The sequence below is a fragment of the Pinus tabuliformis genome, chromosome 6 (genome assembly GCF_031772625.1).
Source record: "Pinus tabuliformis cultivar Carrire ecotype Pingquan chromosome 6, CPIR1, whole genome shotgun sequence".
Classification (NCBI taxonomy): Eukaryota; Viridiplantae; Streptophyta; class Pinopsida; order Pinales; family Pinaceae; genus Pinus; species Pinus tabuliformis.
This window is the reverse complement of record NC_142292.1, coordinates 120176904-120203832: the sequence shown is the minus strand read 5'-3', so window position 1 is coordinate 120203832 and position 26929 is coordinate 120176904. Positions and strand designations below refer to the sequence as shown.

Here is a 26929-nt window from a genome sequence, read left to right as displayed (position 1 = left end):
CCATAGCTATCTATAGCGCCAGAGGCACCGGTTATGTTAGATTTTCAGGAGAGGTATCGTTAATCACATCTTAGTGTGCTACGTCTTATCTTCTTTCTACCAATTACTAAGAAATCAGGCTCAACACAGAAAGGATCAAAGGATTCACATTTAAGTAGGAATTTAACTAAAATTAGCCAAGATTCTTGCATCTCACATTAGCTTTAGAATTTGCATTTCATATAAGATAGTCATTCATCTAAGCAACAGTTGCTAATTGATTACTTGGTCTTAATTTCCCTAGCAATATTGTTGACTCCATAAGGCACTGGTATCAATCGTTTAAAATCTAATCAAATCATATAGGTCTTTCTAAATCTTAATCAAGTACTTGATCGCTTCACTGTGTCTCCCGAACCGGTTGGTTCCCAACTAGTTCTTCTTCATTCCATTTTTCCCTAGGGTCTACCTCCCTTAGCCTGCTGTAGGGAGACAACTTAAATGGAGAGATTGGGGATCACAGTGACAGCCCCCGATCTGAGCCGTTGTTGTGGTGCCTAGACATTCTGTGCGGCAACACTTAGTAACATATCCTTCAAAATGCATTCTCCAATAAAAACAATGTTATGCCCTTCCTCTCAATCGAGAAGCTTTCCTCTATCTAGGCTCCCTCTTAATGTCACGAAGATCTCTTTTATTCGGGCTTCCTCTTAACCTAGGGAGATCAGCTTCTTCTTTTCGACATCAAATAATCTTTCGTGGCTTCCATTCATCTCATCGGAGTTATCATTACCATCACCATTCACATCATGCTTATCACATCAATTTTACTTTTACAAACATCTTCACCATTTTGAAGATGATGTACCTGCACACGTAGATAGCAAGTACAATCAAAACTATAGAAGCATGAAGTTAGCCATATCAAAATATTATAATAACGGAAGCATTAGACTTTTCAAACATAATCAACAAGAGACTATACTTCAATACTTCAACTTCTTGCCTAGGTTTTGTCACAAACCCTAAATTATATCCACAACTCATCAAGATATCAAAATCATTATGTTAGGGTTTCAATATTCTTTTAATGACATGACATGATCTTTCATATAACAAACCCTCGAATCAAATCAGATTAATGCATCTAACAATTTTCAAATTTCATATGTTAGACTTCCTACTAGGATTTCATGTAAACCCTAGATTTTATACATAAGCTCCAATAATCAAAACCAATCACAACTTCATCAACATCATGACTAGCATCTACTAGGGTTTGATGTAAACCCTAGATTTCCAACTACAAATTCTCAGCAATGACTATATAGATTCATAGATTCTAGATTGTCATATCACACATACTAGAGAATTTTAATTATTACTAGGGTATAACTGCAAAACCCTTAGGTTTTCCAAGCAACATAATCCTAGACCATCAAACTTTGACTAGGGCTTGTTTCCAAACCCTAGGACTCATGACTATTAACACGTATGTCAACACATATATCTAGGAGTTCATCAACGTATCATAAGCACATCATATGTCAGGCAATATTAATACATTAGACATATACCGACCTAGACCAGGCTAGCGTTTCAACCAAATGAACTGTTAAGTTTAGGTATGTTCTATGCTTAAAGCAGTTTATTTCAATTTTCACAGTTAGCTCAATATCTTTTCCAGATTAGTAATCACATCAGCATAATAGTAAATTGCAGATAAAACATAAACGTAAATCGCAGAAAACAAGCCAAGACAAGAGGAAACAAGATGTGGCGCTAGCCAGGGACAAACCCCAATGTGGAGAAACCCTTGATCAATTCTTCTTATATGTTCTTCAATAGTTCAACAGAGAGAGAGATAGTACATATACAATAGAAGTCAACATTTTGATTTATCTAAATAAGAGCATAGCTCATCTCTAAGAAGATGATACATGAGGTCGCTGAACTCAATTGAAGACATGTTGCTTCAACTGATTCTCCATGGTGACTCCATCACCCATCATAGTGTTGCACCTCGTCATCATCCTGCACCTCACTATGCTGCACCACGATGCACCTATCATCACTATGTTGGACCTCATTACCATGCTGCACACATCATACTGCTGCACCTTATGTTGCACCTTCCGGTACTGCAACATCTCGTTGTACCTTATCATCTTGTTGTGCGTACCAGTGTTGTCTCATCCTATAACTCACGGTGCCCATCATGTTGCATCTCATTGTAGCCTTTAATATCATTGTACTGCTCTTTGCAAGTGCTGCACACAACATGCTACACTTCACTTCATTATGATGCCCATTATTATGCAGCAGCATTCCACATCATGCTGCACCTTATCACATTGTTGTCACATCTCATTGCTGCACCATGATTGTTTGCTGTCCCATGTACCATGCTCCACCAAGCAACATGTCCTTGTTGTCCCAATTACCATGCTCCACGAAGCACCATGTCCTTGCTGTCCCATTTACCATGCTCCTCGAAGCACCATGTCCTTGCTGTCCCATTTACCATGCTCCACCAAGCACCATTTGTTGTTGTCCCACTGTTAGCATTGTTATGTCTATACTTCTAGTTAGGGCATGTGCCACTGCCCTTAACCCAACACACAACGAGACTAGCCCTCTAGTGCTACGGCCAACCTTGAAGAGGCTCCTCCCATGCCACGTTATCCTCTTAAGGGTCTGTCCACCTCAACGCAACCCTGGAATAACTCCAACAACTTGCTATGGCCTGCGGCCTAGCTTGCTGTAGCTTTCAGCCTCCTCAACGTGCCCAAACAGTCACTCAAATTCTAGCGTTTAGCTTCTCCTCTACTCGGCCTAGCAGCCTGCCCTCTTGGCCCTAGATTTCAGCCTTAAGACAGTCACCAAACTCGGCCTCCTGTAGCAGACCTTCCACACTGTTCCTTGACCCTTTCTATTTGCGGTTAGGGCTTGTATTGGCCTCCTCCTTGACTGCGTTTAGGGCATGTTAGAACACCAGCTTGTGGCACTTGTTGGATTGCGGCTAGGGCTTGTAGAGACCTCCTCTAAACAATGTATAAGTTTGCCTTAGACAACCTATAGAAGGCTTCTCCTAGCAGCGTGGATAAACCCTCCTTCCAACACTCGGTCACCTAAAGCTGACCTCCAACGTCCCTTCAAACCCTCGCTGGCTTGTCTTCCTTACTGCGGCTAGGGCAACCTCCTTTCCTCCTGCGTCTAGGGCTTCCTCTCCTAGATTTCTCTTCCACTAAAATCCAAAGCAAGTGGAGAGAAATCAAGAGTGAAGTGTGTGTGAAATGACTCTCAAGTCATCTCCTTTTATACTAAAACGTTGAGCACATGTGGGGGTTATTTGGTTGCTGGCCGACCTTGACGAATTGTCCCATAACACAAATAAATTCATATCTTCATGAATACTTATCGGAATTGGATGATCTTTAGATCAATCCTACACCTCTAGACGAGAGGAGTCCAAGAAAAATATCAGCTGCCATAAATAAGATGACCCACATGGAGTTTGGCCTTAGTTGCCAATTGTAACACATACCTAGTTTTTCATTCCTAGGACTTTAAATACATAACAAGGGTTTTGCTTATAGACCCAACCAAACCCTAAGGATCTAAGGTTTCAATTCATAACATAGCAAACCCTACTTCACCAGAACTTCAAAGGTTTGGGATTTCAATCAACATCATTTTTCATGATCATACCGAAACCCCAAACATGACATCATCAGTATAACAAACATAATAGTAGTTTCTTTAGACTCCATTAATAAACCTAAGTAGATTAGGGTTTCATTCATTGTGAACATACCCTTAGGTTGGGGTTTTCTAGAGAACTTGTCTAGGGTTCTATAAGAACAATCAAGGATATAGGGAGGGTAGATTTATCAAATGATGAATCACCCTAAACAAGAATCTTTATGATTCGAGACAACTAGACATAACGATGTTAGTGATATAATGCAAATATAAAAAAAATAAGATGATCATACTTTTAAGAGAATCTTGTAAGGTGTATAGTTTAAGACATATCTGGAGATGTTCCTTGGCAAACCTTGTAAGGATTCCTTGAAGTGTTCTCTTTGTATTAAGCCATCATCTTTTATACCTGTATTACATACTAACAAGCACAACATGTGATACCAAGAACATGATTCAATTTCTCAAGTTAGATCTCCTACATAATCGTGAAGGATGGAATCCTATGAAAAGTTCTTCCTTCTTTTAATCAAGGATTTTTGCTTGGAATCCTAGATTACTTGTAAATCCTAGAGGAAGAGGATTAACGTTTTAATATGTTATCTAAAGAGTACACTCTTTATCCTAGTCCTAGTTATAAATAAGGATTATATGAACCATTAGAGATAATAGAAATTTAAACACTTATGAACATACATACCTTGTGAATTACATACCTCTGATTTCATTAAACTTGTTGCAAGTGCATCTTAATACTTACTTGATTTCCTTGGGCTGTTTCCTTGTGCTTAGACTTATCAATTCAGATCCTCAAGGCTTGAGTTTCATTTTCCATAGGACAGACTTTAGATGTGATGACACAGTTTAGACAAATGCTTCATACTTTGGTTCTATTCGATAACTTATGACAAAGTTATATTTATATACTTGTAGTGTCATCCCTGTCTTCATCATTATAGAGATAGTAACCCAGTCCTTTAGTAATGGCATTGTAGTATGGTGTTGTAGATATAGCCCAAGCAATGATTATCCATACACAAACCTTTGGTCTTGTGATGACTCAGTTCATGGTTTGAGTTTTCTTCACTATAATAAACCGAAATTCTGTCTCTTGTTTTCACTATCAGTCCACACTTATATGCCAAGAATCTTTCTGCAATTTATAGTGAAGTTACTCCTTTGATGTACTGTGTATTCACCGAAATTCTACAAGCTCATTCTCTGGAATGATTCCACTGTTTTCATTGAGACATCCGAACCTCCTCCTTCTTGGTGTCTTTAATATGTTCACTGTAATCTTAGTTCCATTAGCCCAGAACTACCCTTCTTCAAACTGCCTTTGACCATGACCATAGCTCATATGCCATGTCGAGAAATACAAAGTGTGGTAGTTAAATGATTTCTCTTAATATGACATTATCTTGTGATGTTTTTCATTATTATTATTTGTTCTTTTAGAATTATCTTTCTTATCATCAAGACTAATGCCAAGCAACAAATAGAAGAGAACACAAGATGTAGGCATGCTGCCAGGGGAAAACCCAGTCAAAATTATTCCTTCAGTAGATTTAAGATGAGACGACTAAGACCCTTACAACCTAGACTCAAGACTACCTCCATCAAGTCATCCTTGTTTGTTCTTCCTTTCACTGTGTTTGCATTCCAAAAATCCATGTCACTGTGTTAGCATTGAGTTCTTGTCACTGTGATGCACCGAGACCTCCTTACTGTGATGACACCGAAACCTTCAAACTATGGTGGCATCGAACCCTTTATCATGTGATTGCACCAGATTGTTGCGAACCCTTTATCATGTGACATCAACAGTGATTGCACCGAGATTGTGTTATTGTACCGAGACCCTGTCACTGTGGTAGCACCTAAGCCAGCTTTGAAATATATAGCGAAGTTAAAGCTTCATTGTGGCTTCATCGAAATGTTAATACTGTGCCTTCATGAAGTGCTAAGACTGCGCCTTCACCGAAATGATAAGACTATGCCTTCATCGAAAATGTTAAGACTGTGCCATCATTGAAAATGATACGAAACCATTTTGGAAAAGATCCAACTTGTTATCTTTGAGTTGAGCGAAGTGCTTATGCTTGTATATATAGTTGTCTCCATGAGAAATAAGCCGACATGATAGCTTGAGCAGTTGTGTCTCCATTTTAAGGTTAGGCCGACTTGATGATGATTCTTTTGAGGTCGTCTTGAAGGAGACTTGATGGAGGAGTCTTTGACCAAACAAACTTTGATTTTTTGACTCAAGTAAATAATCCTAAAGCCTACAATGGAGGCTTGACCTATGACAATTGACCCAAGCATGAAACCCATGCTTTAACAAGTCAATTTAATAATAATAAAAATCTTTTTGCTTTCTTTTGACAAATATATTACATTTTGACGTCAAGTACAATTATGAAGACCAAACCTAGTTACATTCTTCAACACTTTCAAGGTGGTGCTAGCCCTCCTATGTCTCAAGGTTTGAGACCATCCTGCTCTAGGCCTTGGATCAATTGCCCTCCCTCTAATAGTGTTAAGCCGATTAGGGCATGTTGGGTCTTGGTGCATCATCCCATAAAAGTCATCAATGTAGGGCAAAGTGTTGGAATGTTGTGGGTGTTGGAGGTGCCCATAGATATGTATGATGCTTTGTTACTACTTGGAGTCCCATGGCTCTCAACACTCCACTTGTGGGTGTCAATATGCTCCTCTAAAGGACTTGGGTCCCAGTTAAGTTGCCCAAGCCATGGTTGTGGAACCACCTGATAATTACATAGAATATCCAGTGTTGGCAATTACATCATTAGGTACATTCAATCGCTTTTGCATCTAAGTGAACCAAACTTGAAAGAAATGGGCAATTTGACACTTCAAATAAGGCTTCCCTTCCAAAATTAAGGCTTTGAACTTGCAATGGTGTTACCTCCCTAGGTAGGAGTGGCTAATAGACCACCCTATTAGGTGTTTCCAACCCCCAAGGGGAAGTGACATGTCCTTGGTCCACCCTTCAATTAATAGGTGTCATGTGAATAATGATGGAACATAGGAGCGAAGATTTCATGGCCAAGTGCCATGGTCAAAGGGACCAACTATGATGGGCTCCTCATCTTGAGTTTATAGATGTGGGAGGGAGCAATTGTGGATGCATGAGATACCAACTCGGCCTTTGTTTTTCCACCCCTCTTGTGTGCCTTTTACTTTTTCTTGATTTTTCTTTGTATTTATACTCATAGCTCGAAGGGTTAGAGTTTGGTTTGTATGATGTATAACAGTTATTACTGTATTAATGATGAGGCAACTCATTTCCCACCAGGGGTTGGGACATGCAAGGGTTCCTTCTCATAATATGAAGAGCAACATGTGCTCAGGAATCAGGTGATGGCCATAATGAGTGAGGTAGAGCTCATGTTAGGCTTTTGTCCATGTGCTAATGTGAATGTCCCGACCATCTTTTGCATTTTGATCTTCTTTTGTTTTTTCTTGTGGCCATCATACACTTTGTCTTGTTCTTTTAGTTGCATCAACCTCCTAGAGCCAAGTTTGACCCATACTCAGGTATGACGATGTATGGTGCCAAATCCTAGAGAACCAATGGTTAGTTGAACCCAAAGAAGGGAGGTCGAATATAGGGTTTATAATGTAAGGTAGAAAATGGTAAGTATGAAATAGGGAGAGATGGGACTGTGCTATCTCAATCAGGGTTTCCCAAGTAGTGCCCCTCTTATACCCATTGGGCCATTAGGGGAGGTCCCATTGGATTAGGATGGAAGATTTATTGGAATCACAATTGCCATTACACCAAAACTCGCAGGTGTTAGTAAACTGACACATCGCCAGAGTTAACGAATCCTTGAGAAGCAATTAAGCACAGGTTGTGAAACACATGAGGAGCGCTGGATTATCCAATACCCAACAATCTCCCCCCTAGCTCTGATACCACTTGTTGGAATCACAATTGTCGTTACACCAAAACCCGCAAGTGTTAGTAAACAGATGTATCGCTAGAGTTAACGGATCCTTGAAAGGCAATTAAGCATATGTCGTGAAACACACGAGGAACGGTGGATTATCCAATGCCCAACAAGATTAACCCCCCATTTAAGGTGAGGGAATAAGATCACGGTCAAAACCCCTCTTCCTTTTAGGTTACCTGATAATCCATGTCAAATGCCCAAGATGCAAACAAGCATAAGCATGCATAAGCACTCGATTGCAAAATGAATGAAGTACCTTTTGATTGGAAGCCCATCTTCCAACATGTGCTCTTGCCAAATGGGCGAGGAAACATATGGTTTATGTTGATTTGTGGTAGCATCGGATGTGCTCTAGAGTCTAGCCACAAAAATTGGTGGAGAGGCTAAGGCACATGAGATATCCAATACCCAGAAAGGGTTTGGGCAGATTCTAAACAGTTTGGGAGATATTAAATTAATTAATATTTTAATGGAGTCCCTAAGTCTAAACTTAGGGAAAATAAAATATTAATGTGAATTAATATAAAACTGTGTTAGAATGGTCCAAAAGTCATGGATCAAGCCAGATCTAATCTTAGCCGTTGATTAGGGACTTAATCTCGGCCGTTGATTTGTCAACGAGAAAAGTATAAGAGGAGGCTTGAGGGTCACTTGGAGAACACACCAAGAGATCAAGATTTCGACTTTTTGGGGCTAGGTTTGATGAGAAAGTTGAGAGAGTGATCAGAGTTGCAATTGAGGGGCAGTGAATACAGAAGCAGAGAGGCAGAGATAGCACTGGGAGGATCAACACAGTAGCCGGAGAGAGGGACGCAAAAGCAGTCAAGGGTTCACGTAGAGCCAGCCAGGGCTCACGCAGAGGCATCTAGGAGTTGCGCAGTGCCTCAGAGGGCCAGCGTGGGTGACATAGAGGGCTAGAGGACTGACGCATTGCCTCCAGAGGCTGACGTAGGCCAAGCTAGAGTGACACTAGGCTAATGCTGGGCCAGAGAGGTTGGTGCAATCCCTAGAGGCTGACGCTGGGGTTTCGTGGGGCAGATTGGAGCTGTAGAGCTGTCAGAGTGTTTATTCGGGGTTTCAGCCAAAATATATGCTTCCGAGTAGAGAGGTACTACTGCCGAGATTTTTCTCTGTCGGGTGAGCCGGATTTGGCACCCAGATTGTATTCTGAAACTGCTTAATAAATCAAACCCTTAGATAGCTGCACTGGTTTTCCCGCATTGGTTTTTTTCCGGGGACATTAGTCCAAAAACAATGCTGTCACTTGTGTGCTTGTTTCTATTTCCTTCAGTTGATGATTTGTAATGTGTTGAGCATGTACTTGTATTTATTTCCCGTATTTACATGGTAAATAACTTGTTAATTAATAGAACAAGTAGGTAGGAATAAATCAGTAAAGTGCATGAAGGGTTTTTAACGTGTTAGACTTAGAAATTCCAACAACTGATGCAGATGGTAGAGATACGAATGACACATCATTATTAGCTACTAGTGGTTGTCCGGGGCTGTTGGCTGGCTGGCTGGAAGAGATGGGAGAAAAGATTATCCTATGGGGTCATCCACTTTTGGTGGGTGACAGGACCCTTGTATATGCTCTCTACACTTATCATTAGTCTAACCATGAGTGGAAAAAATATCTCCAAACAATTTTACATAGCTACTACAGGGAACTCCATGCACTTGGATCATTAACCATTTGATATTTGCTGTGGATTTCAGCCTAAACTAACAGCTAAAACGATGTTGTGAATTGGACCCTTGTATATGCTCTCACACCTATCATCAGTCTAACCATGAGTGGAACAGACATCTCTAAACAATTTAACATGGCACTTGGGTCATTCACCATTTGATATTTGTTGTGGATTTCAACCCATGCATCTTAGGAGCTTCCTGTTTCCATTTGATCTCAAGACACATCTGTTGAGAGACAGGAGAAACAAAAAGTGACCACCTTTATAGAGTACTTAGCACAAACGCATTTCAAGTCTGAGACATACCTCAACACCCGGGCCAATTATATGGGCCAACAAGGTAAACAAAGGATATAACACCAATTTTGTGTTGGACACATAGTATTGCTCCATTTAGACAGGCAAGGAGCAACAAAAATTGACCACTTTTATAGAGTACTTAGCACAAATTCATTTCAAGTCTGAGTCATACTTCAACTCCCTGGCCAATTATATAGGCCAACAAGGTAAACAAAGGATCTAACACTGCTTTATAATCAGATCCTCACAAACTCAAACATATTAGAGAGGTTCCTTATCCTATTTAGTAAGTTGTTAGACCAGATGCTTTCTACCTTGATTTATTGGCTTATTTTGGTATTGGCAATGTAGCCCATGTCAACAATTTAATTTATAAACTGCCACAATTATAAAAGAAGGTCCAGATTCTACATCTGTGGGATGCCATTAAACCTCCACTTAATATTGTACACTCCTTGACATCAAGACCTTTTTCCAGAGTTTTTGACACTAAGACTTACATCACAAGGAAGAAGCAAATCACAACGTTTCTAATTGGTTAAAATTTAAAAACAATTCTTGCACTTGCAAGTAATGTGGATTTCAGCAGATTTTACATCCATATGATGCCATTCCAAACTTCCAACCTCCAGTTACAGATTGGGTACTTATCGACACCAAGACATACATCACAGAGAAGCAAGTCACAATGTTTCTATTGGCAATAAAGAATGCTTGCACTTGCAATTAAAGTAGATTTCACAGTCTACATTTGAAAAGCTGTTTCCCTAATCAGAACTCAGGGACAACTCCCTGCTAATCAGGGAGGAAACAATGGGCACTTTCAAAAGTTCTTTTAATGTATAAACTGCCACAATTATAAAAGGAGGTGCAGATTCTACATCTATAGGATGCCATTAAACCTCCACTTACAGATTGTACACTTCTTGACATCAAGACTTTTTTCCAGAGTTCTTGATACAAAGACTTACATCATAAGGAAGAAGGAAATCACAACGTTTCTAATTGGTTAAAAACATTTCTTGCACTTGCAAGTAATGTGGTTTTCAGCAATTTTACATCCATAGGATGCCATATCAAACTTGAAACCTCCAGTTACAGATTGGGCACTTATTGACACCAAGACATACATAAAAAAGAAGCAAGTCACAAAATTTCTAATTGGCAATAAAGAATGCTTGCCCTTACAATTAAAGTGGATTTCACAGTTTACATTTGAAAAGCTGTTTCCGTAAGCAGTACTTGGGGACAACTCTCTGCTAAGCATGGAGGAAACGATGGGCACTTTCAAAAGTTCTTAATATTTTACTAATATTAACATGACCTCATCATATTTTGTAGTTAACTTAGTATATCTTTTACCATGTAGAGTATGTTTGGTGACAATGTTGGTATATCTGTTGTTTGCATATAATATTAGTGTCACCTTAGAGGTGTAATGTGGCAATTGTGGAGAAAGCCCTTTCTTTATGAAAGGAATCCATTTTCCATGTGCAAGGAGTTTTCAATACAAATTTTCTGTGTACTTGAGCATGGTTGAGTATGTGTGATGTTCACTATAGTAGTCTACTCAGCTTCTCACCTTGATCCATCTCTGCACATATCAGCCAGGCTGATAACCATATACCTACACCTAGAGAAGATTGAGGGATCCACAGAAACTGTCTGAAAGTTGTTGGGAATAACAGTGGATTGTATGAAATCTTAGCTGCATCTATGTCCAAAGAAGTCTCTAGGAGTAAGAATCAGAGAAATAGCAAGAACTCAGTTCTACTTATTGGAAGTTCTGCAAAGTGCGAATGATGAAGCACTAGTTGCAAATTATATCACAATGTAGTTTTGTTGAGATCCTAACTGCGAGGCTTATCTGTAGTCCAAACAGAGTTTCAAAACTATTGACAACCACCAAACACTACCCATTCACGGTTTGTGGGTGCCATTCCACATGTAAACATATGGATTTTTTGCCTGAAGTTCAATAGGTGTTTATTGAACCAATGGAACATAAAGGCTACTAAAGCAGGAGTGAGTATGTTGAAACTTGAATCTACATCTGGCATCTATCAGAGACATCCCATGGAGTATATAGGTTGGCAACAACACCACTGTAAGATCTGCAAAGGGAACTGGCTAGAGCCTGCTTCTGAAGCCCTTAGCTGGAATTCTTTCAACTCCAGAATCAGGTTCAGCCTGTCTAGAAGCAAGCTGTGAGGGTTCTTACACAGGTGGAGAGGTGCCTTCATGCCTAAAATCGATTTTGTTCTGTGAAAGTATTATTAAGCATTCTTATATACAAGGTCCTCAACTCTTATTCAAATATTTGGTTCTTTGGTCTACTCTATAATGATAACTGCAAGCCATAACTGCTTCTTTGACTCCCACATGTGTCCTTTTGCTTGCACAATTGAAATTTTCACCTGACTGATCTTTGAGAAGAGTTTGGCTCTTAGGTAAAATCTGTGCAGAATATAGTTGCTAAACCTTCAATAATGTCTTTGTTTGGGTTTTGGGCTTGGCTTCTGAAACTAGAATGGGACTTATCCTTTACCCCTTCGAGATTGTAGTTTTGTTTTAGAAAGTTTGCTTGCATAATTTAGTATTGTATTAGCAAGCTGTTAGAATTTTGTAGATAATGTTTGATTGAATCCTAATATTGAACATAACTTCAGCGTTTGGTATCTTGCAGAATTTCTTTCCTGCAATGACAAAAATTATTGGTACTCTTGGTCCAAAGTCACGATCTGTTGAGGAGATTGAGGGGTGCCTTAAGGCTGGGATGTCTGGTGCGTTTTCCATCAAAACGTTCTTTTTGATCTGTGCCTGTTTTACCATGTTCAAGTTGCTGATTGTTTTGTAGCTTTCTGAGATTGGATGGAATTGCAGCAGATGTTTAGTTGAATAGTTCTCTGTTTATATGGGGCCTGGTATGTGCTCGCTAAACATGACCCGTATAATGTTTGCATTCTTTGGCAGTTGCTCGTTTTGACTTTTCTGGGGGAGACAATGACTATCACCAAGAAACTCTTGAAAATCTGAAGATTGCTGTGAAAGGAATTAAAAAACTTTGTGCTGTAAGTTCATTTTGTTCTTCTAACTGTTGTCCATTAGGACAAATGCAATTGCTTCATTACCTATAGAGAGAAGTAATGGCTGATAAAATGTGCTAGTTTCTCACAATTCATAAATGCATGCATATTGACAATTTTATTTCCTCCCATGGATTTTAGGGTGCAACATGTAGTTGAACTAAAAGTTATTTTCTTCAGAAAGCTTGTCATTCTATTTTTCGAGGCCACTGTTTTACTTTTTATAAGGAAATCACAAAGAAGGGAATAACCAAAGCCTATTTTTAGCAGGACCTTCAAGTTTGTTGGTACTATCTTAGCTATAAAAGTTACTCATTCACTGTTACATCGATTCAAGTTTTTCCCAAAGGGATATTATATTACATACTATCTAGATTCAGTAATTTAGAGATTTAATCTTGTCTCTAGGAACACATTTCCTTCTTATTTTACTTTATTATGGTTGATCTAATGAGAATATCTTCTGTTCTATAATTGCTTTTTGTTATTCTTCTGTTGATTTTGGATTTTTTTGTTCTCTTTTCTCCATGTTTTCTCACTAGTTATGTTTCGCAAATCCCAGCATTACTTTGGTGCCTAAATTGGAACTAATATTCATTATCTATTGATGCGTTCAGTAGTTTTCTTATATAGCACTGTAAGAATTGTCTTCATCTTGAATGTATTTTTAGTGTTAATGGGTTATTATTCAATTCTAATGTGCATCTTAGTGCTCCCTAGATACGAAATTAACTATACTACACATAACAGATCATGCTGGATACAGTTGGTCCAGAGTTGCAAGTTTTTAACAAGAGTGAGGAACCTATTGTGCTTGAGATTGATGCATTCGTGACTCTGACACCAGATCAGACCAAAGAAGCATCATCCGAAGTCTTGCCAATAAATTATGCTGGGCTAGCCAAGGTATGTATCTCATTTTCCATTTAATATCTGTTGACATACAAATGCCAGACTGCAATAACTCATTGTTAATGTTGTAATTGAGTGGATAATCATTCTATCTTGAGCTGCTTCTTACAACTATGTTTGAACATGTTCTCTTTGTTTCTCTAGAGAAGTTTTTTGATTCTATGTTACCTAGGATGGGGAAATGGTTAAGCTTTCGAAATGGTATGGATTTTGGAAATAGAACTTTCAGGATTTTGGAAATAGAACTTTCAAAATTTCAGGGTAGGGGGGAACAATCAGAGATATATAGACAGACGTGTATGTATTTATCATGTACAGATGCAATTTTTATATTAAAAAATTAATCCTAAATATATAGGGGGTCACATGTATAACTAAATAGTAGGTTGGTTTTGTAGTCAGTGTGCATGAGTAATGCATGAGAACACACACACACAGACTAATAGAGTTATCGTCTATACACATTGTTTTTTTCCAAGGAAAATCTTCTCGAGAATATTGCAATGTCCCCTATGGATTAATTGCCTGAGGACGGAATAGCCTATCCAACCCTGTTGGCTATAGTCTTTGATAAAGGGGGAAACCCATTATTCAATATTTTGGGGCAACATTGGGTAAATTTTGGGGTAGCTGGGGCAAAAAGCCCAAATTGGGGGTTGCACATGAACCCCTCACATTAGATTAAGGAGGAGAAAACCCCATGAGGAAATCTATAAATAAAGGAGAGTTGGAATCATTTTGTCATCATCAAATTGGATTGAGTTGTCTCTGTTCTTCTTGAGCCCAAGGCTCTGAGGGTTTTAAGACCCTTTCTTTATTAGTTTCGTTGGAGGTGATCGCACCCTAGCTAATCCCCTCTCTAGTTTCGGTGGAGTTGATCCCACCCTAGCTAGTCACTTCTTTTCTCTGTTCTGGTAAAGCATATCTACTTGAAGCAACTCGGTTCTGTCCTGGTTAGTAAGGGAGAAGTCTCTGTGGCTATGTTCAACAGCAATATTTGTCTCAAGCCAGCGAATGATTATTTTGAAGGAATCCTCTCAAATTGCATCTGAGCAGATGTCAAGGGTCCTGGGGCACAGTAAATTATTTCCTGTGTTAACCAGGTGCATTAAGGGCATGTAGCAACACGGGAAACTCTTCCCAAGTCACTGTGAGATCAGTGCTAAGAATTTGGAGTACGATTTTGGAGTACCAGTGGCAACAGAGGTTTCTAGGGCACAAATTATAGAATGGTTTGTAGTCCTGTAATTGCCTGGAGACTGATTAAAGGCATAAAAGGCAAATCTGGGGTCCGCTTGTGCCCCCTGAGGTCAGCGGCCCTCTTCTAGGGTTACGGACAACTACTTCTAAGTTCTGAGCAGGTCAGATTATTCTGTGGCTTGGCTAGGGCAAAATCTGGGGTTGATTACCTCAGGAAGAGCGAAGGCTATAGAAACCCTGAGTCAGATCTGTGCCCCCCTCATTTTCCTTATCCATTTACACACTAACCTGAGCCATTCTCTGCTATTGAAGAGCAGGCTTGTTAGGTGTTCTGGTGACTGAAGAACAGGTGAGTTAGGGCATCCCGCAGTAGTTTTGACATGATTCATGTATGAGAGAAAGAATGTAAATGGGTCCCGATCCCGAACTACTCCCTGTGGCATCCAAACCAGAGGAAAAAAAGGGTTTGTTTCACTTCCAGTCAACAAGTGGGTGCAGTAAGAGCCATTTCACGCGAGGTTTGGTCCACATGACAAGCAATAGGGTGAACTCCAACTGCAAGGAGAGTTATGTAACGGCGGAGAAGGTTTGGGAAAACTGCCACACTGATCCGGGCAGTGAACGACTGGGAGACTAGGTCTGCATTGAACAGCAGGTCAGATCAGTAGGGCATCAGTATTATAGCAGAGTTCTTAACTGTGCTGTAAGTTGATTGAAATTTGTAGGGGACCAGTTGCTGATTGAAGATTGTATTGATTTACAGTGCTAGGGTTAATTTGTAAATTGCAACTATATTGTTAGTGTTGAAGTGATTGATACGGTTAGGGTGTAATAGCCCTAACAAAGTGTATTGGTGGATTTTTGTAGATCTACTGTTCTGTGGGCAGTCATCCCTAACTATTTGGGTTGCTGAAGAATCATAGTGCTGTTGGAAATCTTTATGCTATTCAGTGATGTTTACTGTTAAATGGATGAATGAATGTGTACTATTGTTGTATAATCTTTTCTGATTTATTTGGAAAATCCCTAGACAAAATTAGAACCCTAAGGGAAAAAATTACCCTAGGACGTTACAAATGTCTGGATGCAGAGTGGCTCAACGACCAGCCACTATTGAGGGACTAAACTGGGTTTGGACCTATGAGCTAAGCGCTCGTCGTCGGCAAAATGCCTTGGGCAGATGGTTCAACCAATTGAGCTAACCCTTGGGGCTATTATTATACACATCATTACATGATCAGTGCAAAAATGATGAACAAAAGATCATCATAATTGAGTCTTCACTCTACAAGCATAAATGATAATTTAGCAAAGGAAACAAAAGCAAAACTTATACAACAGATTCAAAGGTGGATCTCGTTCTCTAAGATTTATCACTAAGCTCGAAAATAGCAATTGTACATGATAATATTCTCATTTATTTCTCCATATATGTGTACAAAGGAGTGATATAAGTCCTCTACTCATTCTCATTAGCTTTTTAGAGGCATCCACTAAAATATTAATAAACCCGATGGGTCTACCCGAAAATACAATAAAGCATTCCAGGCCAACATAGCTAACTTTCAATAAAACTCCCATGAGGCCATATGACATGACCACTATGGGTAATAATTGCTCAAACAACTCCCCAAAGGTGCCGTTAAGGCTTGCATACAAAATTGCATCATCTAAGTTGCCACTAGGCGATATTTCAAATCCTAACACCTCCCCTTAATATTAACCAGGGAACAGTAAATATACATCAAGAAGTATCAAGAAGAAGACAAGGAAGGTGGCGTTAAATTATCATATATCTTAACTTCATTAACTCTGCCTCTATCAAACATTCGGTGAAGTTATCTGCTGCTTGTTTTTGACTTGTACAAAACACACTTTTAACAATGCTATCCTCCACAAGATTCCGAGGTATTGAATTTCTAGCTCTACATGTTTAGTCTTGATTCTTCATATTAAAAATTGGATTTTTTGCCAAGTGAGTTGCATCGTCGTGGTCACATCTGATTTTTGTAGCCATCCTTTGAACAAGTCCAGAGCTCATATAAGAGATTCCCGATCCACACTGCTTCCTTCCTAGCATCTTTTGCTTTTCTATATTTAGACTCACAAGAAGATGGAGAGGTCACATTTTGCTTTGTACTTGACCAATTAATTGGAACTGTACCCAGTGGAGACATATAACCTGCGGTAAACATTTTATCATTAGGATCACGACCCAAATCTGCTATGTATAACCAAGAAACAAAATTTCCCCTCCGTATGAATATTGAATCCCACTGCCCCTTTGATATATTGCAAAATTATCTTAGTCACCTTCCAATGGCTTTCCTTTGGATTCTGCATATATCTAGCAACTAAATCAACTACAAAGCATATATTTGGCCTAAAATGAATCAAATAAAAGTTAAAACAGACTTCCAATAAGCTGTCCATACACAGTAGAATCAACTTCTTTGGAATGAAAAACTATTGACAACTTCACACGAGATTATAAAGAAGAGGAGCACTTTTACAATAACTCATTCTAATTTTCTGAAGTACATCAAGAGCATGTTTTGATAGAGATTGAAAAATGCCATCATTAAGTCACCCAATATATATCCCAATAAAATTATGAGGTAGACCAAGATCAGTCATATCAAATGTTTGTTGAGAAATCTAGGGCATCATTTAGATTAGGGTTCTTTAAATAATTTTCCTTAACTTGACAAGTTCTTGTGATGTCTTTTAGTTCTTTTCATTATATTATTATTCTTTCCATCGTCAAGACAAATGCCAAAACAAATGAAGATTAGGAACACAAGAAAAGGAACACAAGATGTAGGCACTCAGCCAGGGCAAAACCCCCAACAAGGGGCAAAACCCAGTCAAACTCTTCTACTAGTAATATCAAGTTGAGATGACCAAGACCCTTTTGACTTAGACTAAGAACATCCTCCATCCATCAAGTCAGCCTTTCAAGAAGTAAACCATCTGCTCATTCATTTCTTCATAAGTCTACATCAAATAATTCTTTAGGATACTCGACCCTCTTTATTCTCTTGTACCTTCGGCTCCTGCAACCATAAATAACTTTGGTCTTGCAATTCTTTTGACAAGCTTTGATCCTGTAATCATAAGAAACTTTCGGTCCTGTAATCATAAGAAATTTCGGTCCTGTAATCATAAGAAACATCCTTCTATATCGAACTCCTCTTTCTGTTGAAATTGCAGATCAAAGATGATGAAAAATTCGGTGTCACTTCACAAGGTCGAATGCTCTATATATATGGTCTTTGCAAAGTGGACGAGTCTGATCATGAGGTCGACTTGATGGAGGAATAAGACTTAATTTTGACAATAAAACAATTGTTCTTTCTTTGACACAATGAGCCCTAAGAAGGGTCTCTTACATAATAACTTTGATTTTGACTCAACAAAAGAATCCTAGAGCACTCAATGAGTGCTTTGACCTATTGACCATTGACCCAAGCATGAAACCCATGCCTTAATAAAAATTTCTTTTATAAATAGTTTTTCTTTTTCATGACTCAAATACAATTATGAAGACCGACAATAGTTACATTCTTCAACAATGTTTTCTTCAAATTATCTCCAAATCATCTGCATAAAAAATCATAACTAATATTTTATTCTTTTCCCTCATTAAATAATGGTTTGGATCTGATCTACATTTTTTCACACCAATCCTCAACTTTATCATTCCACACTCTAGGTCTCTGTTTCAAACCATATAGAGATTTATCCACTTGCAAACATATTTAGGATTCTTTTCATCAACAAAATTAGGTGGTAGCTGCATATATTTACTCATGAATATCACCATACAAGATTGCATTTTTACATCCATTTGATAAATTTGTCATTTTAAACTTCTTGCCAAGGAAAATAATATTTCTATGGTGTTCATGTTTGGAACTGGAGTGAGCATCTCTTCATAATCAATGCCTTCATTTTGTGAGAAACCTTTAGCAACTAGTCTTGCTTTATGTTATCAACTGGCTTTTTAGAATTATATTTAGTTTTTGACTTCCTTCTGCAACCAATCATATTTTTACATGTTGGAAGTTGCACCAACTTCAAAGTTCTATTTTTAAGTAACGCATTATACTTTTCTTTCATAGTGTTTTCCTATTCTTCTTTACCTTGAGCCTCTTGATAATTCGTTGGATCTTTTGCAGCTATTACCTTAGCGATGGGATTATGATTCCTTTTCCATTTGGTTCTTCTGGTTTATAAGGACTACCTCCATCATCTTTAGCCTCAACAGTCTCTGCAACTCATTTGGACAAATTATTGCTGTTATTTGTGTCATTAGTGCCAACATTAGATGTATCAACATGAGGCTGTCATCATTTGAAGATGAATTATCCACATCCTTTTATAGAAGAGCACTAATCAACTAATTCATTACTAGAAGTAGAAGAAGAAATATCGACATCCTCATCTAGAAGAGGGATGATCAACTAATTCATGACTAGAATTTGAATTAGGTTATGTAGAATTATTAGAATCCATGCCATCATTACCATTAGAAGCAAGCAAATCATCATCATATACAAATTCAGTCAACTCAACTGAAGGAGTATTTACAGAGATATGAAAGTTATAAGGACATGAATCTTCATCAAACCTCATGTCCCTTGATTCAAACACATCATTGATATCTGGATCTTACAACCTGGTGGTTTTGCACTTCTCACTAGAACCAACAATGATGCATTTCTCTCTTAGGTTCAAGATTTAACTCTTTTCCCATGAACAAACACTACCAATTGCTCTCAAATATGTAGGTGTAGGCTTTTGACAACTTAATTTTTCCTGTGGTTTACATCCCTCATGCTCTAGTGGAAGCCCTACTCAAAACATGTGTAGCACATAACTATGCCCAACAAAAACTACCGATTGCTCTGAATTATGTAGGTGTAGGCTTTTGACAACTTAATTTTTCCTGTGGCTTTACATCCCTTATGCTCTAGTGGAAGCCCTACTTAAAACGTGTGTAGCACATGCAATTGCGCCAAAAATTATATTTTAAGCCCTTTGAATGCGACATGGACCTTACCATTTCTGACAAAGCTCTATTCATTCTTTCAGTGACCTCATTTTGCCATTGTCTTTGGAACAATTCTTTCAAATTTTATTCCATATTTAGCACCATAATTTCTCAATTTTGTTCCTAGTATATTCACCTCCATTATTTACTCAAACATATTACCCTCTTTTCACTTTCATTCTCAACCAAAGCATTAAACTCTTTAAACATCTCAAATATTTCAGTTTTATTTTTTAAAGAAATAGACCATAGCTTTCTTGTCCAATCATCAATTCAATAAGATAAGATAATTTTATTAATTTCCAACAAATGGCCACAAAGCTAGGTCAATGGGACTAGAAAATACATCCATTATGAATGGAATGTAGAGTGCAAATACAACTCCTAGGAAATGCTGAGAGCATGATAAAGAAATCAAAAGAAATGGTGCAGCCTAGATAAGTATTTAGCTAAGCTAATCACTAGGTCTACCTAAGCTAATCTAAGCTAATCACTAGATAAGTATTCTAGGTGCACCTATGATACTGTGTATACACACACACACACAGAGTGTCATAGGTTATATATACACAGACAGTATCATAGATTATATATACACACACAGTATCATAGGTTCAGTGATACAAGGAGTGAGTCTGAGGCTTGAAGACTTGACATCTCAGAGCTGAGAGAGAGAGAGAGAGAGAGAGAGGATGATGTCCAGTTTAGCAAGTATTTGGATCCTTTAATTGTAGGATTATTGATTGGGCCAAAAATATCACTATGGACCTGCTGCAGTGAGAGCTCTATGCTCCAGGCTTTCCCTATATTGATTTTCTCCATGTGGTTCTTTCCTAATGCACATCCTTCACATACACCTTTAGTGGTTGATATAGTAGGCAAACCTTTTACAGTATTTAACCTGTACATTCACTGTAATTTTCCATAATTCATGTGTCACAATCTGGCATGACACAACCAACTATTATTTTCAGTCTGAGCCCCAAAAGCATAATATGAATGAGACTTGGATTAAGAGGAAACAAGGAACTTACATAAACCTGCATTATGATCAGCTTTCCTTGGAGCAATTGTCTTATAGTTATCACCAATATTTGTACTGACATGAACTGAAGTTTATAACTCCTTCATGCACATTTATAAACAAGAAGAGGTTTCCTCTCATATTATCCAGATTTAAGACATTATCAAGGACCCCGTTATTAACTTGAGTGGTACCTATGCCATTAACTTGAACACTTATACCATTCTTACCGGTGATTCTTTATTTTGAATTTCGACCCTCGTAGTTGAATCCAAACAATAATTTATGCTGCTATCTCTCAAATTGATCCTCGTAAAATATGGCTAAGAAAGACAATGTTTTTAGGTTTTTCAAAAGTACAGTTTAGGGACCGTTTCAAGGTTTCTCTTTGTGGAAATCTCCTGATCTAGGGCAATTAATGCAACTTCAGTAATTTCACCTCTGTGCTAGAGGTTACCTGGATTTTAACACTCTGAATTTTCAACCTCAGGGATGTTATGAAATATGATAAAACAGCAGCAACAATGGACAATAATTAATACCCCTTGGGATTGCCCAATCAGCCACTATAATAATTCCTAAATGTGCCAAATTAAACTTTTGCAATAATCAAAATGCTCATTGAAGCCTTCTGTCAAACACTTATCATACATCCAACCACTACATGGTCCATTAACTCATTGAAACAATTCATCAAACAGTTTATTAACAGCCATTTTGACAAACAGATTATTCAAACAGTTTGCCTATAGATAAAAGGGCAGCACTATTTTGACAAATATTTTGCATGCAAGTTAAATAGAAAACCTCAGCATCATATGCACAGCATATTAAGCATGTGCAACTCACCACTTATTTATTAAAAACTGAAGGAAAGATTCTCATGTCAAATCTGGTTACAAAATATCATGGAAACCTGAGAATGTTTGCCTGTAGAAAATAGGGATTACTGAGTTTGATTGCTGTCTCTGCACAAGAAGATTTGGCCCTCAGAGCTGAGGTATTCTGCCTCCAATTCCTTGAAGTCTTTTTATTACCCTGTTGCCAATGATAAACCATTCCACTGCCCAGCAAACAAAGCAACTCGGCCTGGTGGATTATGTGAATTTTGGGCTGCTTAAACATATATTTGTCTTGTCGTGGCTATGGCACAAGGTGGCTGTAATTTTAATACAGAGAATGCTGCTATTTAGTAAGTCTGCTCACAGAGAGAAATCTGCTATCCAGGAGTGATTTTCCTTGCATTACAGAAGTTACCCTTTTAGTAAATTGATCTCCAAGATAACCAGCGCTACCTCCTTCAAAATATGGCACCTTAGCCTCTATCATATGACAGATTTAATGCCCAGAAATTAATAGGCTTGGCCTTCCTTGCACTAATGATGCTGTACTCACAATTTATGAATCCCTCATTTTTATAATTAATCTCAAAGATAAAACCGTTTGCTCTAATGAACTTGTCTCATGGATTAATGAAAACCATGGCCCTCACTATAATATTCTTTTTTTCAAATCAGCTTTGGCACTGCATACAAAATGGAGATCTCCTCATGAATAAAATATGCCCTGCAAAACAAATGAAATCTCTTGACAAAATTAAAACCTCAACATTCTGGCAAACCTATCTTGCCAATCAATATGCTCCAATGAAGAATCCATAGTGATTCTTCTTAGATTGGTTAGGGTGTATAGTTTCAAGTTTCAACTTTGAAACCAATTTTCCAGTTTTCCTTACGGATAAGGTTTTACCCCTTCCTTAAACCACAAGGGCTCAAAATCAAATAAGGAAAATCATCCATCCACCCCACCTAAAGAATGATCTTGAGCTCCCTTTTATAATTTTTGGCCATCCCAATACCATGGGTAAGTATTCCATGCGTGCCAATTCTGTGGGCATGTAAATACATAATAATGTGACTTTATAAAGTCTTCCTTGTTCTCATAGCCACATTTTAATCTAATTAAATCAATCATTTCCCCTGTAATAATCATTTTGAAGGGGACATGACAGTCCTCCCTCAAGATTGCTTGTCCTCAAGCAATGCCATAACCTGCATATCAATACCCAGGTCCCAAATGTACCACTATGTCACTCCATACCACTATACTATCCAACCATCAATAAATCCTTTGATACCTGGGTCCCAAATATACCACTGTATCATCCGGCCACAAGTGGATCCACTATAGTGTGAACCATCCCTTAGAATCCTTCCTAGTAAATCTGAAGGGCATATCTCCTCATGTGCCAGTGGGGGTGTCATTGTTGTGCTAATCATTTGCTCCCTTGGAACCCAATCCACCAAATGGAGAGCATCCTCACCATACCATGCCTGACACTGTGTCATACCAATGCCATCCCACCTGAAAAGATCTTGCCAATGCACACTGGAGATCCAACTATCCTGGTCGCTGAGAGTATACCTAGACATCCCATGGGGTTTGCACACTTCATTGCCAAACAATCCTACCCCTCGGGCTTACCTATACTCTGATGGAATCATGAAAGGACGTGCGAACTTGGTCACCCAGTCAAATACTCTATCAATGTAATCACAACCTTGCAACCTTGGTAGGCCTATTATAAGGTCCACAGATACACTCACCAATTCCAAATCTAGATTAAGCAAGTTCTGCAATAAGTCTGCCAAACAACCATGCCTCAATTTGCCCTTTTGACAAGTCATACATTCCATCTCATCACTTGATATAACACCTTCGAAGCCCTTCCTATAGAACCTCTCTTTGACCTGATTATAAATGTGGCAATCTCCAAGATGCACTACCATTAGTGAAGCATGGACCATTCTCACTGTCTTGCCCTTGAATGTGGACTTAGGGACTAGCAGATGATGTCGTCCTCTATTGTATACCCATCATCCTGGAGGTGTCCAACCCTCGACTTAGAGGCAAACCTATTATTTGAATGCTCCATCCCCAAGTGGAATACCCAATCTCTGCACGCTGCTGGTCTCCCAGATAAAATACCTGTAACAATGTCATCCATGCTCTCCATAAACTCAATAATGCGCCCCACCATTCTGTCAAAAGATCTATATGATCCTACTGCAGGTGATATCTCACCTTGACTGAATTTGAGAAATCATTGCTGCATCAAATGAATTCTTGACATCCCTTCAAGCTATGCCACATGATGACATGATCCACTTGGATCCCGTTTCCCATTTGGGATCTGTCATACCAAATATAAGAGGGCTCCTGCTGCACTATACCTTTAGCTAGAAGTATCTTTCCAAGCATCACTAACTTAGTGGGATACCAACTCATAATCTCTCTCAATACCAACTGAAATAAACTTCTAAAATAGGAAGTATTAACAAGATTGATATTATTTTTAGAGTCCATAACCTTCCACGGAATGTGTCTTCCATCATCTTATTTATCAACACACCCTGAAAAAGACCTTGTGTATAAATGCCAACACAAGGAATATTCTCACCATGCTGATGTTGCACTACTCTGATTTCAACTGCAGTGCTTATATATTAGAGTTCTATCTCATGATCCTAGTCAACCTATAAAAGCAACTGGAAAGAGTTGGCTCCTTCTTCCTCATACCAAATCACCTCCCCACTATGCAAATGTGGATTCATGGTACTGCAAACTTTGTCTATGTACTATACCACTGTTGAAGAGGACTGCTCTGCAACTCCAAAGTAGGCTTCTTTTGCTGCCTCGTAAGAAACTCTAACTATTTCCCAACATGGGTAAGATTGGCAACTGCCCTATGTTGATTTGTGGTAGCATCGAATGTGCTCTAACCATGAAAATTGGTGGAGAAGCTAAGGCACGTAAGATGAGATCGTTCTGGGAAATTCCACTCGGTTGGAGAGATATTAAAATAATTAATATTTTTAATGGGGTTCCTAAGTCTAAACTTAGGAAAATTAAAATATTAATGGGTATTAATATAAAATTGGGTGAGAAGGTTCTAAATGATGAGGATCAAGCCAAATCTAATCTTAGCCGTTGAAGACTCAGCAGGAAAAGTATAAGAGGAGGCTTGAGGGTCAGTTGGAGATACACCAAGTGAGATCAGTCAGTTCGATTTCTGGAGTGGGGTTTGCTGAGAAATTCGAACAAGTGATCTGTTGCAGTGAGGGGCAGTGAGTACATAGTAGAGAGGCAAGGATAGTGCCAGAGGGGCAGCGCAGAGACCGAAGAGGCTAATGCAGAGGTTGTTAGAGCTATGAAGAGGTAGGAGGAGCTACACAGAGCCAACTGGGGATTGCGCAGAGGCAGAGAGGCCTGCATGGGTGATGCAGAAGGGCCAAGAGACGACACAGAGAGCTAGGAGGCTGACGCAGAGGCTTTAGGAGTTGCGTTGAAGCTAGCAGGGTTGACGCAGAGCCAAGAGGAAGCACCAGACTGATTTTCATGGGTCTGACTAGAGCTGGGAAGCTGAATATTTGTCTCTGAGAAGAGGTATTACTGCTGTGACAATCTCTGTTGGGTGAGCCATTTCTGGCACCCTAGTTGTACTCAAGAATTTGCTTAATAATAAAACCCTCAGAACTGCTGCACCGGTTTTCCCACATTGGGTTTTTCTGGGGACAATTGTCCAAAAATAACGGTGTCCCTTGTGTGTTTGTCTCAGTGATTTCAGTTGCTGATCTGTATATGAGTTAAGGCTGCATCTGTGTTTATTTTCAGTGTTTATATTTATAAATAACTTGTTAATGTAATAAACAAGTAGGAGAATTTAAAGCAAAAGATGTAGTAGGGATTTCTAATGTGTCACATTTAGAAATTTCAACACCCTAACACACCTAACTCCAAGAAACTTATGTTAGATTTTGGGTAGCTTGGAAGGTATTTCCGAGAGACGACAACCCATAAATAAGTTGTTTGTTGGGTGATTTACCTGAAATGGGGTTTTGGACCCAAGTAAGGGGTTTAGGACCAAGAAAGAAATAATAATTTATTCTAAGGGTGAAATACATGAAAACCCTAGATTTAGAAGGTTTCCTAAGTGACCCAAAGAAAAGTATTTAAGGAAACTCAGATGAGTTTCATGAGACATGAAGTGCAAGAGAAGATGTAATTGCTCTTGTGCTAAGAGAGCCCTAGGAAGGCGGAGATACTCTTGTTCTATAAAGGTTGAGGGGGGTTGAAAGGTGCCAATTTATGTACAATGAGGTTGCATTCAACTATAACTAAGAGAAGAAGTCGCAAAGATGAATCAAGCCCTAGATTTGAGGGCTGAGGTGAGTAGAAGGAAATCGAGGGCCTCTAGGATTGATTGGTCATAACGTGTGCTCAAAAATCAAGTTGGTAATGGAGGTCGAGGCTTAAAGGATGAAGGCCGAGGACCTCAGGATCCTTGACCAAGTGAGCAGAGATTAAAAGGGCCGAGGGCAGAGTCTAAACTAGCCATAAAATTGAGCCATAGTACCTCTAAGAAAGATTGAGTAGATTTGTGGAGAAAAAAGCTTGTTCTTATGTGATTGGCTTGGCAATTTGGAGAGGCACCAGTCTAGCATAGAAGTTTTATTTTGTTGAAGAATCTAGGGCAAAGTAGTGTTGTGATGATTCTTCGTTCCTTGATAGCAATTTGTGGAGTCTTTTTACTTTTCTTGTTAGCTATGCTTCTTCTTCTTTTTATTAGTGTATATGTGTGTACTTCATCAAACTGCTACCAAAACAAAATAACAAGAACACAAAGCTTGGCTCTCTACCAGGGACAAAACCTCTCCACTCTTGAGAGGAAAACCCTTTGTAAGTTTTCTCTTATTGAAGCTTCTTATTTGAATCACTGCCAAACCCTAGACCCTTGACTAGGATATCCTCCAAGCATAAGTCAAATTCTTCCTCTTTCTACGTTGCAACTTCCGACACATAAACTTCTGTCTTCTGGCACTTTGTTCTCCTTCTTCTTGCACTTTGTTCTTCTTTCAACCTTGTTATACTTTCTCTAGAGAAGACACTATTGATGAAACCCTTCTTCTTATGAAGATTCCTTTCTTCTTTCC

The 26929-nt window shown here is 38.7% G+C and overlaps 1 protein-coding gene across 1 annotated transcript in view; it reads left to right on the top strand.

The window, feature by feature from the left end:
• LOC149257633 (pyruvate kinase 1, cytosolic-like) overlaps positions 1-26929 on the top strand; it is a 231430-nt gene that overhangs the window by 80779 nt on the left and 123722 nt on the right. Inside the window, exons 2-4 of the mRNA XM_089381434.1 lie at positions 12345-12441; positions 12632-12729; positions 13495-13650. Of these exons, the coding sequence (XP_089237560.1) occupies positions 12345-12441; positions 12632-12729; positions 13495-13650 (351 nt within the window). The remainder of the gene's footprint in view (positions 1-12344; positions 12442-12631; positions 12730-13494; positions 13651-26929) is intronic.